At 45.6% G+C, this 14,780-nt stretch overlaps 1 protein-coding gene across 3 annotated transcripts in view; it reads left to right on the top strand.

Annotated features, from left to right (window-relative positions):
• The window catches only part of LOC140429507 (transient receptor potential cation channel subfamily M member 6-like), a 426,501-nt gene that overhangs the window by 215,944 nt on the left and 195,777 nt on the right, over positions 1 to 14,780 (top strand). For all 3 annotated transcript variants that reach the window (XM_072516596.1, XM_072516595.1, XM_072516594.1), the window contains exons 14-15: positions 2,487 to 2,627; positions 14,177 to 14,326. In XM_072516596.1, the coding sequence (XP_072372697.1) occupies positions 2,487 to 2,627; positions 14,177 to 14,326 (291 nt within the window). The remainder of the gene's footprint in view (positions 1 to 2,486; positions 2,628 to 14,176; positions 14,327 to 14,780) is intronic.

The following is a 14,780-nucleotide window of genomic DNA, read 5'->3' as shown; positions in this document are numbered from 1 at the left end:
TGGCGGCGAGATGGCAGATGGAGTTTAATTCGGACAAATGTGGGGTGATGACTTTTGGAAGGTCTAATACATAGGGAATATACAGTGAATGGTAGAACCCTCAAGAGTATCGACAGTCAGAGAGATCTAGGTGTACAGGTCCACAGGTCACTGAAAGGGGCAACACAGGTGGAGAAGGTAGTCAAGAAGGCATACGGCATGCTTGCCTTCATTGGCCGGGGCATTGAGTATAAGAATTGGCAAGTCATGTTGCAGCTGTATAGAACTTTAGTTAGGCCACACTTGGAGTATAGTGTTCAATTCTGGTCGCCACACTACCAGAAGGATGTGGAGGCTTTAGAGAGGATGCAGAAGAGATTTACCAGGATGTTGCCTGATATAGAGGACATTAGCTATGAGGAGCGGTTGAATAAACTCGGTTCGTTCTCACTGGAACGACGGAGGTTGAGGGGCGACCTGATAGAGGTCTACAAAATTCTGAGGGGCATAAACAGAGTGGATAGTCAGAGACTTTTTCCCAGGGTAGATGGGTCAATTACTGGGGGGCATAAGTTTAAGATGCGAGGGACAAGGCTTAGAGAAGATGTGCGAGGCAAGTTTTTTACACAGAGGGTAGTGGGTGCCTGGAACTCGCTGCCGGAGGAGGTGGTGGAAGCAGGGACGATAGTGACGTTTAAGGGACATCTTGACAAATACATGAATAGGATGGGAATAGAGGGATACGGACCCCGGAAGTATAGTAGATTTTAGTTTAGACGGGCAGCATGGTCGGCGCAGCCTTGGAGGGCCGAAGGGCCTGTTCTTGTGCTGTACTTTACTTTGTTCTTTGTTCTTTGATTCATGCACCGCATTTTCCTACACTCCACGTACACCCAGCTGATCTGGCTCGATTTGATGGTGTGGATCTGAACCGGCCCTAATTGCCTGACCTTAAAAACTAGCAGGATCTGAAATGCGCGTGGACTCAGTCTTGAGGTTCCCAGTTTTGAAACAGTACCTGTACTACTTTTCCATTGGAGTTTTTATTAGGATAACGGACCAGACTCCAACTTTTGTTGGGGTACCGGAAGAGAATCCCAAACAATTTTTTAATTTGTATCATTGTGAGGAACGCATATTTGATCCCAGGAGTGATAACTCTGACCAATTGGTATCTTTTATGTTGAAACAAACTTTATTTTAAACACAGAATTAACCACATTAATATCAAAGAAATAGCTTTACAATTAACAGTTAAACAGTTATTAAATAAAAGGAAAAACTTTAACTTACTATCCACACCTGCCACTAATTCCAATTAAGCAACATAGGAATTAAGGGCAGAAGTAGGCAATTCAGCTCTTCGAGACTGCTCCGCCATTCAATCAGATCATGGCTGATCTCTTCCTGGTCTCAAATCCACCGCCCCACCTGTTGCCCATATTCCTTTAACATGTTTTTTAAATCAAAAATATATTTCTTTCTTTCTTGAAACCATTTAATGACTCAGATGCCACAAGTTCACCATCCTCTGCGAGAGTATGAGGGGGAGCTGGCAAAGATTGTTTAAATCGACTAAAAAGGATGGCGATAAATGAACAGTGGGAAACATTTAAAGAAACAATTCAAAATGTTCAACAGAAATACATTCCATTAAAAAACAAAAACTCAGTAAGAAAGATCCATTCTCGGCTTTTTAAGGAAGTTAATGATAGTATTAGATTTAAAGAAGAGGTTTATAATGTTGCAAAGAATGCTCGTAATGGGAGTGTTGTATAAAACAGACACAGATGACCTAAAAGTTGATGAAAAAGGGAAAAGTAGAATGTGGGAGGAAACTAGCTAGGAATGTAAAAAACAGCTTTTAAAATATAAAAAATGAGTAAACAAAGTAAACACTGGTCCCTTAAAGGCAGTGACAGGAGAAGTTATCACGGGGAACAAAGAAATGGCAGATGTTTTGTATCTTCATAATAGAAGACACAAACAACATACCAGAAATAAAGAGTAATGCAGGGACGAGTAAGAATGAGGAACGTAATATAACATATGAGCAGAGAAAAAGTTTTGAGAAACTTAAAGGGAATAGAATCGACAAATCCATATGACCTGCTGCAGTAATCCAGTGTCAGGCCTCGACTATTGGCTGGGGACTCCCAATTTAAGGAGTCTCCATGCATGGCCCTGATTTGCTTTAACAGAATGGGCTTTTTATGGGTGGGTGTAAGCTCTACCCCCAAAAGGTTGTCCAGGAAACTTTACTCTGATGCCTGGGCTTGATGTATGTGGCTGTGATAGTGTTTGTGGCTGTTTCATTCCACTGAATTTGCAGGTATGGTTGTACATTTTCTGCCCTGATATGCAATCTCCGCTTCAATAGTCATCTGTAAAGATTAAACTGAAATAAATCACATCAATAGTGAATGACAGGATGGAGGAGAATTTTGTAGCAGAAATGAAATCGTACATAGTTTACTGAAAATTCTGATGCAAGCTTCTGTTTCTAGAGTAACCTTCCTCCCGGCTACAAGGTTACTTTGATTGACATTGGATTGGTGATGGAATACCTGGTAGGAGGTGCATACAGAAGCATCTACACACAGAAATCCTTCAGAATCCTGTATAACAGCCTCTATAGACAGCACAAGGTAAGGAGCGGGTCCGTTACTCTCGTGTCTCATGGGGATGGTTCCGTTGCTATATTGGTGAAATCAGATTGGATCATTGATTGCTATTAAGTTAATGTTATCTTAAACAATTCCTTTTGATAACTGGGTCTCTCAGTTCTGCAATAGGAAAAAGCAGACTAAGCTGTTGTTATTAAGATAATTTCTGAACCCATAATTTATTGACAATTGAATTAACCATTTCCTCCCATTTTTTGAGGGTGGGAGATGTGATTGCTTGGGTGTAGATAATTCTCACATTTGCAATAAATGACAGTCTAAGTGTGTCGGCTTGTCCCAGCTTGATACCTTTGCGTCTGGCTCAAAAGGCTATGAAGGGGAGCCACACAACCAAATTTAAATGTATGAGCTCAGCTGACACTCCAGTGCAGTTGTGAGAAATTACCTCATTTACAACAGTGACAGTGCTTCTGATGAGTTGTTAAACAGACTTGACCTGCCGTTGGCCAACAGGAGGAATCGCAATGGCCCAGTGAATTGGGCAGAAGACAAAAATCGGGTTTCACACCAGGCGTCAAACCTGTTGCCAGTCTTTTGGCCCTGCCAGCCCCGACGCAGTTCCTGCTGGCCCCAACGTGGTCCCCGCCCAGACTTAGTCACCTGCTTCCCGCATGCTTCAGCTCCCCCAGTCAGGAGTCTCGCTGGCGTGAATTGGTACAAGTCTTGTGAAAGGTGGACCTGGTGGCTTGTACTCCAAGGGGGAGAAAGGGGTTGAGTATCCTTCCTACACTTGCCTCTAGCTCTGAGGTGTGGGACCTGCCAGCGAGAATAGGCTCTGCATCTCTTGGGCCTAGCACAAACCCTGATCCTTGTTTAAAAAAAATTCTGTGTGCCATTGAATGGCACGTCAGCTTCGCTCCTAATGCCAGTGGGAATCGGCCCTGATTCTCTACTGGCGATAGCGATTAGTCTGCAAATGGGAGTTTAAATTAGAGCAGTTCTTATGATTTCCTGACAAATATGTCTTCCTCAATCAGCACCTGAAATAAAACCAAATGACAAGCTTCTCATCCATTGCCATTTGTGGACATTGTTGGTACAGAATATTGCTGTGTTTCCCTACACAACAGTCACTGTACTTCAAGGTTAACTCCTTCTCTGAAGCACGTTGAGGCATATAAGGTTTGCTCGTGTCACACGGGATGGTTTAAACTAGTATGGCAGGGGGGTGGGTACCGGAGCAATAGGTCAGAAGGTGAAAGCATTGAGGGAAAACGAGGTAATAGGGCCAGTATGGCTCTGAGGAAGAGCAGACAGGGAGATGTTGCTGAAAACAGCAATTCTGGTGGCCTGAAGTGCATATGTTTTAATGCAAGAAGTATTACGGGTAAGGCAGATGAACTTAGAGCTTGGATTCGTACTTGGAACTATGATGTTGTTGCCGTTACAGAGACCTGGTTGAGGGAAGGACAGGATTGGCAGCTAAACGTTCCAGGATTTAGATGTTTCATGCGGGATAGAGGGGGATGTAAAAGGAGCGGCGGAGTTGCGCTACTGGTTAGGGAGAATATCACAGCTGTACTATGGGAGGACAACTCAGAGGACAGCGAGGCTATATGGGTAGAGATCAGGAATAAGAAGGGTGCAGTCACAATGTTGGGGGGGTTTACTCCAGGCCTCCCAACAGCCAGTGGGAAATAGAGGAGCAGATAGGTAGACAGATTTTGGAAATGAGTAAAAACAACAGGGTTGCTGTGAAGGGAGACTTCAACTTCCCCAATGTTGACTGGGACTCACTTAGTGCTAGGGGCTTGGATGGGGCAGAGTTCGTAAGCAGCATCCAGGTGGGCTTCTTAAAACAATATGTAGATAGTCCAACTAGGGAAGGGGCTGTACTGGACCTGGTGTTGGGGAATGAGCCAGGCCAGGTGGTAGAATTTTCAGTAGGGGAGCATTTCGGGAACAGTGACCACAATTCAGTAGTTTTAAAGTGCTGGTGGACAAGGATAAGAGTGGTCCTAGGGTGAATGTGCTAAATTGGGGGAAGGCTAATTATAACAATATTAGGCGGGAACTGAAGAACCTAGATTGGGGTGGATGTTTGAGGGTAAATCAACACCTGACATGGGGGAGGCTTTCAAATGCCAGTTGACAGGAATTCAGGACCGGCATGTTCCTGTGCGGAAGAAGGATAAATACGGCAAATTTCAGGACCTTTGGATAACAAGAGATATTGTAGGCCTCGTCAAAAAGAAAAAGGAGGCATTTGTCAGGGCTAGAAGGCTGGGAACAGGCGAAGCCTGTTTGGAATATAAGGAAAGTAGGAAGGAGCTTAAGCAAGGAGTCAGGAGGGCTAAAAGAGGTCATGAAAAGTCATTGGCAAATAGGGTTAAGGAAAATCCCAAGGCTTTTTATATGTACATAAATAGCAAGAGGGTAGTAGGGAAAGAGTTGGCCCACTGAAGGATAGGCAAGGGAATCTATGTGTGGAGCCAGAGGAAATGGGCGAGGTACTAAATTAATACTTTGCATTAGTATTCACCAAAGAGAACAAATTGGTGGATGTTGAGTCTGGAGAAGGGTGTGTAGGTAGCCTGGGTCACATTGAGATCCAAAAAGACGAGGTGTTGGGCGTCTTGAAAAATATTAAGTTAGATAAGTCCCCAGGGCCTGATGGGATCTACCCCAGAATACTGAAGGAGGCTAGAGAGGAAATCGCTGACGCCTTGACAGAAAGCTTTGGATCCTCACTGTCTTCAGCTGATGTCCCGGCGGACTGGAGAATAGTCCCGGCGGACTGGAGAATAGCCAATGTTGTTCCTTTGTTTAAGAAGGGTAGCAAGGATGAACCAAGGAACTATAGGCCGGTGAGCCTTACGTCAGTGCTAGGGAAATTACTGGAGAGAATTCTTCGAGACAGGATCTACTCCCATTTGGAAGCAAATGGACATATTAGCGAAAGGCAGCATGGTTTTGTGAAGGGGAGGTCGTGTCTCACTAACTTGATAAAGTTTTTTGAAGAGGTCACAAAGATGATTGATGCAGGTAGGGCAGTGGATGTTGTCTATATGGACTTCAGTAAGGCCTTTGACAAGGTCCCTCATGGCAGACTGGTACAAAAGGTGAAGTCACACGGGATCAGGGGTGAGCTGGCAAGATGGATCCTGAACTGGCTAGGTCATAGAAGGCAGAGAGTAGCAATGAAAGGGTGCTTTTCTGATTGGTGGGCTGTGACTAGTGATGTTCCGCAGGGATCAGTGCTGGGACCTTTGCTGTTCGTAGTATATATAAATGATTTGGAGGAAAATGTAACTGGTCTGATTAGTAAGTATGCAGATGACACAAAGGTTGGTGGAATTGCGGATAGCGATGAATGTCTGAGGATACAACAGGATTTAGATCGTTTGGGGACTTGGGCGGAGAGATGCCAGGTGGAGTTTAATCCGGACAAATGTGAGGTCATGCATTTTGGAAGGTCTAATGCAGGTAGGGAGTATACAGTGAATGGTAGAACCGTCAAGAGTATTGACAGTCAGAGAGATCTAGGTGTACAGGTCCACAGGTCACTGAAAGGGGCAACACAATTGGAGAAGGTAGTCAAGAAGGCATACAGCATGCTTGCCTTCATTGGCCAGGGCATTGAGTATAAGAATTGGCAAGTCATGTTGCAGCTGTATAGAACCTTAGTTAGGCCACTCTTGGAGTATAGTGTTCAATTCTGGTCACTACACTACCAGAAGGATGTGGAGGCTTTAGAGAGGCTGCAGAAGAGATTTACCAGGATGTTGCCTGGTATGGAGGACATTAGCTATGAGGAGCGGTTGAATAAACTCGGTTCGTTCTCACTGGAACGACGGAGGTTGAGGGGCGACCCGATAGAGGTTTACAAAATTATGAGGGACATAGACAGAGTGGATAGTCAAAGACTTTTTCTCAGGGTAGACGGGTCAATTACTAGAAGGCATAAGTTTAAGGTGCGAGGGGCAAGGTTTAGAGGAGATGTGCGAGGCAAGTATTTTACACAGATGGTAGTGGGTGCCTGGAACTCGCTGCCGGAGGAGGTGGTGGAAGCAGGGACGATAGTGACGTTTAAGGGACATCTTGACAAATACATGAATAGGCTGGGAATGGAGGGATATGGACCCAGGAAGTGTAGAAGATTTTAGTTTAGATGGGAAGCATGGTCGGCACAGGCTTGGAGGGCCGAAGGGCCTGTTCCTGTGTGTACTTTTCTTTGTTCTGACTAACTTCAAGTTTTATTATACCAGTCATATTTGAATATAATTGCTGCAATATTCTATAGACGTAGCATGGTAGAAATTAATTTACATTAATTGCACAATAGGAGAATGTATATCTTTTTAGTTCAGTGATGAATCTTGCAATACTGATTCATTTGAAATTTGGATTTGATTATTATGGGCAGCACGGTGGCACAGTGGTTAGCAGTGCTGCCTAACAGTTCTAGAGACCCAGGTTCAATTCCGGCCTTCGGTGACTGTGTGGAGTTTGCATGTTCTCTCTGTGTCTGCATGGATTTCCTCTGGGTGCTCCGGTTTCCTTCCACAGTCCAAAGATGTGTAGGTTAGGTGGATTGGCAATGCTAAATTGCCCCTTAATGTCCAACGGTTAGGTGGGGTCGTGGGGTTATGGGGATTGGATGGGGAAGTGGACCTAGGTAGAGTGCTCTTTCGGAGGGTCGGTGCAGACTCGATGTTCCATTTGTCCACATGGTGGGGTTTCCTGTATGAGCTACTGCTGCTGCACGCCCTTCACATCCTAGCCCTCAACGATGTCTGGACATGCTGTGGCATTCTATCCTGTAGTCTGGTGGGGGCAGGGGTCCTCAGTAGTGACCTCTCTACATGGGGGTCCTGCCTTCTACCATTGGGAACTGGCATAGAAGAAGATAGTTCATGGACTCGCAGACTTACCTGTATTTTCTGTGGCCTTTTGGAAAGCCCCTGTTCCAGATGTATGTAGATTATCAGAGGTTGCAGCCCCTTTTCACTATTTACGGGAACTGCTCCTCAACCTTTGGTTGCATTTGAGCCCACGGTCCTGATCGTTGGCCACCTGCTGCGAGATGGGGAGGGAGAGGGGAGGGACAGTGGGGGAGAGGGTCTCCTTTTTAGCTTGCTCCTGGGCCTGGCAAAGGTGGCCATTAACAAGTCCAGGCAGTGGGCGGTTGAGCGGGTTGTTCAGCCCCTTTTCCACAGCTATGTGTGCGCCCAGGTGTCCCGTGAGAGGGAGCATGCAGTGTCCACTGGCATGCTTGAGACCTTCCATGACCAGTGGCCAGTACAGGGGCTGGAGTGTATCATCAGCCACCACAATGATATTGTTATTTAATTAAATATGTTTCCCGTGAACATTTTGTCTTTTGTTACAGTGCCTCTTTAAGGGACTATTTCACTGTTAAACAGTGACCTCCACCCCTCACTCTGGAGGAAGTCTCATCTCAGAGACTTGCTGGCCAATGACTGGCAGCTCTTTCGTCCCTGCAGCACCAGAAGCTCCAGTGGACAGAAGAGGAACTGCATGCACTTCCCAGAGCCTGAGTCCTGGGTGCTCAGCACCAGTTAAATGTCCATGTCTCGGGATGGGAACAGAAAAGTGAAGGAAAGGGCAGAGGGAGTATTGATTGAGAGGCCAGTGCAGGGAGATGGGAAGGAAGTCTGCGCCGGAGTCAGACTTCCCCCAGTCATGGTTCATTTTTGGGCTTCCCCCCTGATGCTGAACTCCTCTCGCCAGCCTGAAAATTAAGGCTGGTTGGGAAACAGCTCTTTCGTGGTCAAAAATTGGCTACTTAAGGGCTTCAATTGATGCAAGAGCATGCTGGCTTCGCCCATCCAAGCATGATAATGCGGCGAGATTGGGCCAGGCGTGAACCCAGTGAGAAGGCTGTCCAAGAAATGTTATAGTCACCCCCCCCCCCAATCACCTACAAAGCTGCAGTGGGAGGAGGTAAAATTCTGCCCCATATGTTTGAAGTTGTAAAGTTCCCATCTAGGTGCTGTTTAACTGCACTTATCATCTTGTGCCAGCGAGAATAGGCTCTGCATCTCTTGGGCCTAGCACAAACCCTGATCCTTGTTTAAAAAAAATTCTGTGTGCCATTGAATGGCACGTCAGCTTCGCTCCTAATGCCAGTGGGAATCGGCCCTGATTCTCTACTGGCGATAGCGATTAGTCTGCAAATGGGAGTTTAAATTAGAGCAGTTCTTATGATTTCCTGACAAATATGTCTTCCTCAATCAGCACCTGAAATAAAACCAAATGACAAGCTTCTCATCCATTGCCATTTGTGGACATTGTTGGTACAGAATATTGCTGTGTTTCCCTACACAACAGTCACTGTACTTCAAGGTTAACTCCTTCTCTGAAGCACGTTGAGGCATATAAGGTTTGCTCGTGTCACACGGGATGGTTTAAACTAGTATGGCAGGGGGGTGGGTACCGGAGCAATAGGTCAGAAGGTGAAAGCATTGAGGGAAAACGAGGTAATAGGGCCAGTATGGCTCTGAGGAAGAGCAGACAGGGAGATGTTGCTGAAAACAGCAATTCTGGTGGCCTGAAGTGCATATGTTTTAATGCAAGAAGTATTACGGGTAAGGCAGATGAACTTAGAGCTTGGATTCGTACTTGGAACTATGATGTTGTTGCCGTTACAGAGACCTGGTTGAGGGAAGGACAGGATTGGCAGCTAAACGTTCCAGGATTTAGATGTTTCATGCGGGATAGAGGGGGATGTAAAAGGAGCGGCGGAGTTGCGCTACTGGTTAGGGAGAATATCACAGCTGTACTATGGGAGGACAACTCAGAGGACAGCGAGGCTATATGGGTAGAGATCAGGAATAAGAAGGGTGCAGTCACAATGTTGGGGGGGTTTACTCCAGGCCTCCCAACAGCCAGTGGGAAATAGAGGAGCAGATAGGTAGACAGATTTTGGAAATGAGTAAAAACAACAGGGTTGCTGTGAAGGGAGACTTCAACTTCCCCAATGTTGACTGGGACTCACTTAGTGCTAGGGGCTTGGATGGGGCAGAGTTCGTAAGCAGCATCCAGGTGGGCTTCTTAAAACAATATGTAGATAGTCCAACTAGGGAAGGGGCTGTACTGGACCTGGTGTTGGGGAATGAGCCAGGCCAGGTGGTAGAATTTTCAGTAGGGGAGCATTTCGGGAACAGTGACCACAATTCAGTAGTTTTAAAGTGCTGGTGGACAAGGATAAGAGTGGTCCTAGGGTGAATGTGCTAAATTGGGGGAAGGCTAATTATAACAATATTAGGCGGGAACTGAAGAACCTAGATTGGGGTGGATGTTTGAGGGTAAATCAACACCTGACATGGGGGAGGCTTTCAAATGCCAGTTGACAGGAATTCAGGACCGGCATGTTCCTGTGCGGAAGAAGGATAAATACGGCAAATTTCAGGACCTTTGGATAACAAGAGATATTGTAGGCCTCGTCAAAAAGAAAAAGGAGGCATTTGTCAGGGCTAGAAGGCTGGGAACAGGCGAAGCCTGTTTGGAATATAAGGAAAGTAGGAAGGAGCTTAAGCAAGGAGTCAGGAGGGCTAAAAGAGGTCATGAAAAGTCATTGGCAAATAGGGTTAAGGAAAATCCCAAGGCTTTTTATATGTACATAAATAGCAAGAGGGTAGTAGGGAAAGAGTTGGCCCACTGAAGGATAGGCAAGGGAATCTATGTGTGGAGCCAGAGGAAATGGGCGAGGTACTAAATTAATACTTTGCATTAGTATTCACCAAAGAGAACAAATTGGTGGATGTTGAGTCTGGAGAAGGGTGTGTAGGTAGCCTGGGTCACATTGAGATCCAAAAAGACGAGGTGTTGGGCGTCTTGAAAAATATTAAGTTAGATAAGTCCCCAGGGCCTGATGGGATCTACCCCAGAATACTGAAGGAGGCTAGAGAGGAAATCGCTGACGCCTTGACAGAAAGCTTTGGATCCTCACTGTCTTCAGCTGATGTCCCGGCGGACTGGAGAATAGTCCCGGCGGACTGGAGAATAGCCAATGTTGTTCCTTTGTTTAAGAAGGGTAGCAAGGATGAACCAAGGAACTATAGGCCGGTGAGCCTTACGTCAGTGCTAGGGAAATTACTGGAGAGAATTCTTCGAGACAGGATCTACTCCCATTTGGAAGCAAATGGACATATTAGCGAAAGGCAGCATGGTTTTGTGAAGGGGAGGTCGTGTCTCACTAACTTGATAAAGTTTTTTGAAGAGGTCACAAAGATGATTGATGCAGGTAGGGCAGTGGATGTTGTCTATATGGACTTCAGTAAGGCCTTTGACAAGGTCCCTCATGGCAGACTGGTACAAAAGGTGAAGTCACACGGGATCAGGGGTGAGCTGGCAAGATGGATCCTGAACTGGCTAGGTCATAGAAGGCAGAGAGTAGCAATGAAAGGGTGCTTTTCTGATTGGTGGGCTGTGACTAGTGATGTTCCGCAGGGATCAGTGCTGGGACCTTTGCTGTTCGTAGTATATATAAATGATTTGGAGGAAAATGTAACTGGTCTGATTAGTAAGTATGCAGATGACACAAAGGTTGGTGGAATTGCGGATAGCGATGAATGTCTGAGGATACAACAGGATTTAGATCGTTTGGGGACTTGGGCGGAGAGATGCCAGGTGGAGTTTAATCCGGACAAATGTGAGGTCATGCATTTTGGAAGGTCTAATGCAGGTAGGGAGTATACAGTGAATGGTAGAACCGTCAAGAGTATTGACAGTCAGAGAGATCTAGGTGTACAGGTCCACAGGTCACTGAAAGGGGCAACACAATTGGAGAAGGTAGTCAAGAAGGCATACAGCATGCTTGCCTTCATTGGCCAGGGCATTGAGTATAAGAATTGGCAAGTCATGTTGCAGCTGTATAGAACCTTAGTTAGGCCACTCTTGGAGTATAGTGTTCAATTCTGGTCACTACACTACCAGAAGGATGTGGAGGCTTTAGAGAGGCTGCAGAAGAGATTTACCAGGATGTTGCCTGGTATGGAGGACATTAGCTATGAGGAGCGGTTGAATAAACTCGGTTCGTTCTCACTGGAACGACGGAGGTTGAGGGGCGACCCGATAGAGGTTTACAAAATTATGAGGGACATAGACAGAGTGGATAGTCAAAGACTTTTTCTCAGGGTAGACGGGTCAATTACTAGAAGGCATAAGTTTAAGGTGCGAGGGGCAAGGTTTAGAGGAGATGTGCGAGGCAAGTATTTTACACAGATGGTAGTGGGTGCCTGGAACTCGCTGCCGGAGGAGGTGGTGGAAGCAGGGACGATAGTGACGTTTAAGGGACATCTTGACAAATACATGAATAGGCTGGGAATGGAGGGATATGGACCCAGGAAGTGTAGAAGATTTTAGTTTAGATGGGAAGCATGGTCGGCACAGGCTTGGAGGGCCGAAGGGCCTGTTCCTGTGTGTACTTTTCTTTGTTCTGACTAACTTCAAGTTTTATTATACCAGTCATATTTGAATATAATTGCTGCAATATTCTATAGACGTAGCATGGTAGAAATTAATTTACATTAATTGCACAATAGGAGAATGTATATCTTTTTAGTTCAGTGATGAATCTTGCAATACTGATTCATTTGAAATTTGGATTTGATTATTATGGGCAGCACGGTGGCACAGTGGTTAGCAGTGCTGCCTAACAGTTCTAGAGACCCAGGTTCAATTCCGGCCTTCGGTGACTGTGTGGAGTTTGCATGTTCTCTCTGTGTCTGCATGGATTTCCTCTGGGTGCTCCGGTTTCCTTCCACAGTCCAAAGATGTGTAGGTTAGGTGGATTGGCAATGCTAAATTGCCCCTTAATGTCCAACGGTTAGGTGGGGTCGTGGGGTTATGGGGATTGGATGGGGAAGTGGACCTAGGTAGAGTGCTCTTTCGGAGGGTCGGTGCAGACTCGATGTTCCATTTGTCCACATGGTGGGGTTTCCTGTATGAGCTACTGCTGCTGCACGCCCTTCACATCCTAGCCCTCAACGATGTCTGGACATGCTGTGGCATTCTATCCTGTAGTCTGGTGGGGGCAGGGGTCCTCAGTAGTGACCTCTCTACATGGGGGTCCTGCCTTCTACCATTGGGAACTGGCATAGAAGAAGATAGTTCATGGACTCGCAGACTTACCTGTATTTTCTGTGGCCTTTTGGAAAGCCCCTGTTCCAGATGTATGTAGATTATCAGAGGTTGCAGCCCCTTTTCACTATTTACGGGAACTGCTCCTCAACCTTTGGTTGCATTTGAGCCCACGGTCCTGATCGTTGGCCACCTGCTGCGAGATGGGGAGGGAGAGGGGAGGGACAGTGGGGGAGAGGGTCTCCTTTTTAGCTTGCTCCTGGGCCTGGCAAAGGTGGCCATTAACAAGTCCAGGCAGTGGGCGGTTGAGCGGGTTGTTCAGCCCCTTTTCCACAGCTATGTGTGCGCCCAGGTGTCCCGTGAGAGGGAGCATGCAGTGTCCACTGGCATGCTTGAGACCTTCCATGACCAGTGGCCAGTACAGGGGCTGGAGTGTATCATCAGCCACCACAATGATATTGTTATTTAATTAAATATGTTTCCCGTGAACATTTTGTCTTTTGTTACAGTGCCTCTTTAAGGGACTATTTCACTGTTAAACAGTGACCTCCACCCCTCACTCTGGAGGAAGTCTCATCTCAGAGACTTGCTGGCCAATGACTGGCAGCTCTTTCGTCCCTGCAGCACCAGAAGCTCCAGTGGACAGAAGAGGAACTGCATGCACTTCCCAGAGCCTGAGTCCTGGGTGCTCAGCACCAGTTAAATGTCCATGTCTCGGGATGGGAACAGAAAAGTGAAGGAAAGGGCAGAGGGAGTATTGATTGAGAGGCCAGTGCAGGGAGATGGGAAGGAAGTCTGCGCCGGAGTCAGACTTCCCCCAGTCATGGTTCATTTTTGGGCTTCCCCCCTGATGCTGAACTCCTCTCGCCAGCCTGAAAATTAAGGCTGGTTGGGAAACAGCTCTTTCGTGGTCAAAAATTGGCTACTTAAGGGCTTCAATTGATGCAAGAGCATGCTGGCTTCGCCCATCCAAGCATGATAATGCGGCGAGATTGGGCCAGGCGTGAACCCAGTGAGAAGGCTGTCCAAGAAATGTTATAGTCACCCCCCCCCCAATCACCTACAAAGCTGCAGTGGGAGGAGGTAAAATTCTGCCCCATATGTTTGAAGTTGTAAAGTTCCCATCTAGGTGCTGTTTAACTGCACTTATCATCTTGTGCCATGTCAGGGTATTGCCCCACTATTCTTCAATATGTTTCTTCAATGTTGGTTAGAAATTATTTCTGTGAAATACATTGATATATCCACAGACATCCACACACACTCACACAGCCCATGTTTATACAATATTGCACACAGATCAGTGTTAGCAATTTACACATGGAGATAAAGCTTCAATATTTTCTTTTTGTAATTGTAAATAAATATAATAGACAAAACAATTTGATTCTGAAGGATATTGCTGATGTACTTGTAGACATATTACTTATATATATGGCTAAGAAAGAAATGTCTTTTCACAGCGAGTTAAACGTCATGGGGTCACCAGTTTCACTCAGAGCTGGAGCAACCATTCCTTGCACCAGAACAGAGAACCAGCTCCCAGTGTGGAAACTGAAGAACAGAGGCTACATTCTCAATTCATTAGAACAGCTCAGCCATACAAACGCAAGGTACATTTTTCTTCTAAGTTTATTAAATATTAATATTAACTTTAAATTTACTTTGCAATATTACATGAAGCATGGTGGTGATAGAGATATGAATCATTCTAAATTTTCCCCAATCCTTTAATATATAGTTTGGATTGTCAAATTCATTGCCTTAAAATTGTCAGACTTATACAAAGCACATAATGGATAAATGGGAACAATGGGTCTGGGTCTGTCAATATGCCAAAATAAAATTCCATCTCATAACGACTTCAGTAATAATTGGGAAAGGATTCTGACTGAAATCAAAATTGTATTTTCAATGGGTGCATTGATCTTTGTAAAACTGAATAAACTTTAAATGGCAGAATTGCTCATTATTAATTTGGGCTATTACAGTGAGTTTGGTACAATAGCTAAAATTGCCAAGTGCAATTTTAATCCAGGCTTCTCGATAAAGCAGAGTACATATATT

The sequence above is a fragment of the Scyliorhinus torazame genome, chromosome 9 (genome assembly GCF_047496885.1).
Source record: "Scyliorhinus torazame isolate Kashiwa2021f chromosome 9, sScyTor2.1, whole genome shotgun sequence".
In the NCBI taxonomy this organism is placed as follows: Eukaryota; Metazoa; Chordata; class Chondrichthyes; order Carcharhiniformes; family Scyliorhinidae; genus Scyliorhinus; species Scyliorhinus torazame.
This window is presented reverse-complemented; position numbering and strand designations above follow the sequence as displayed.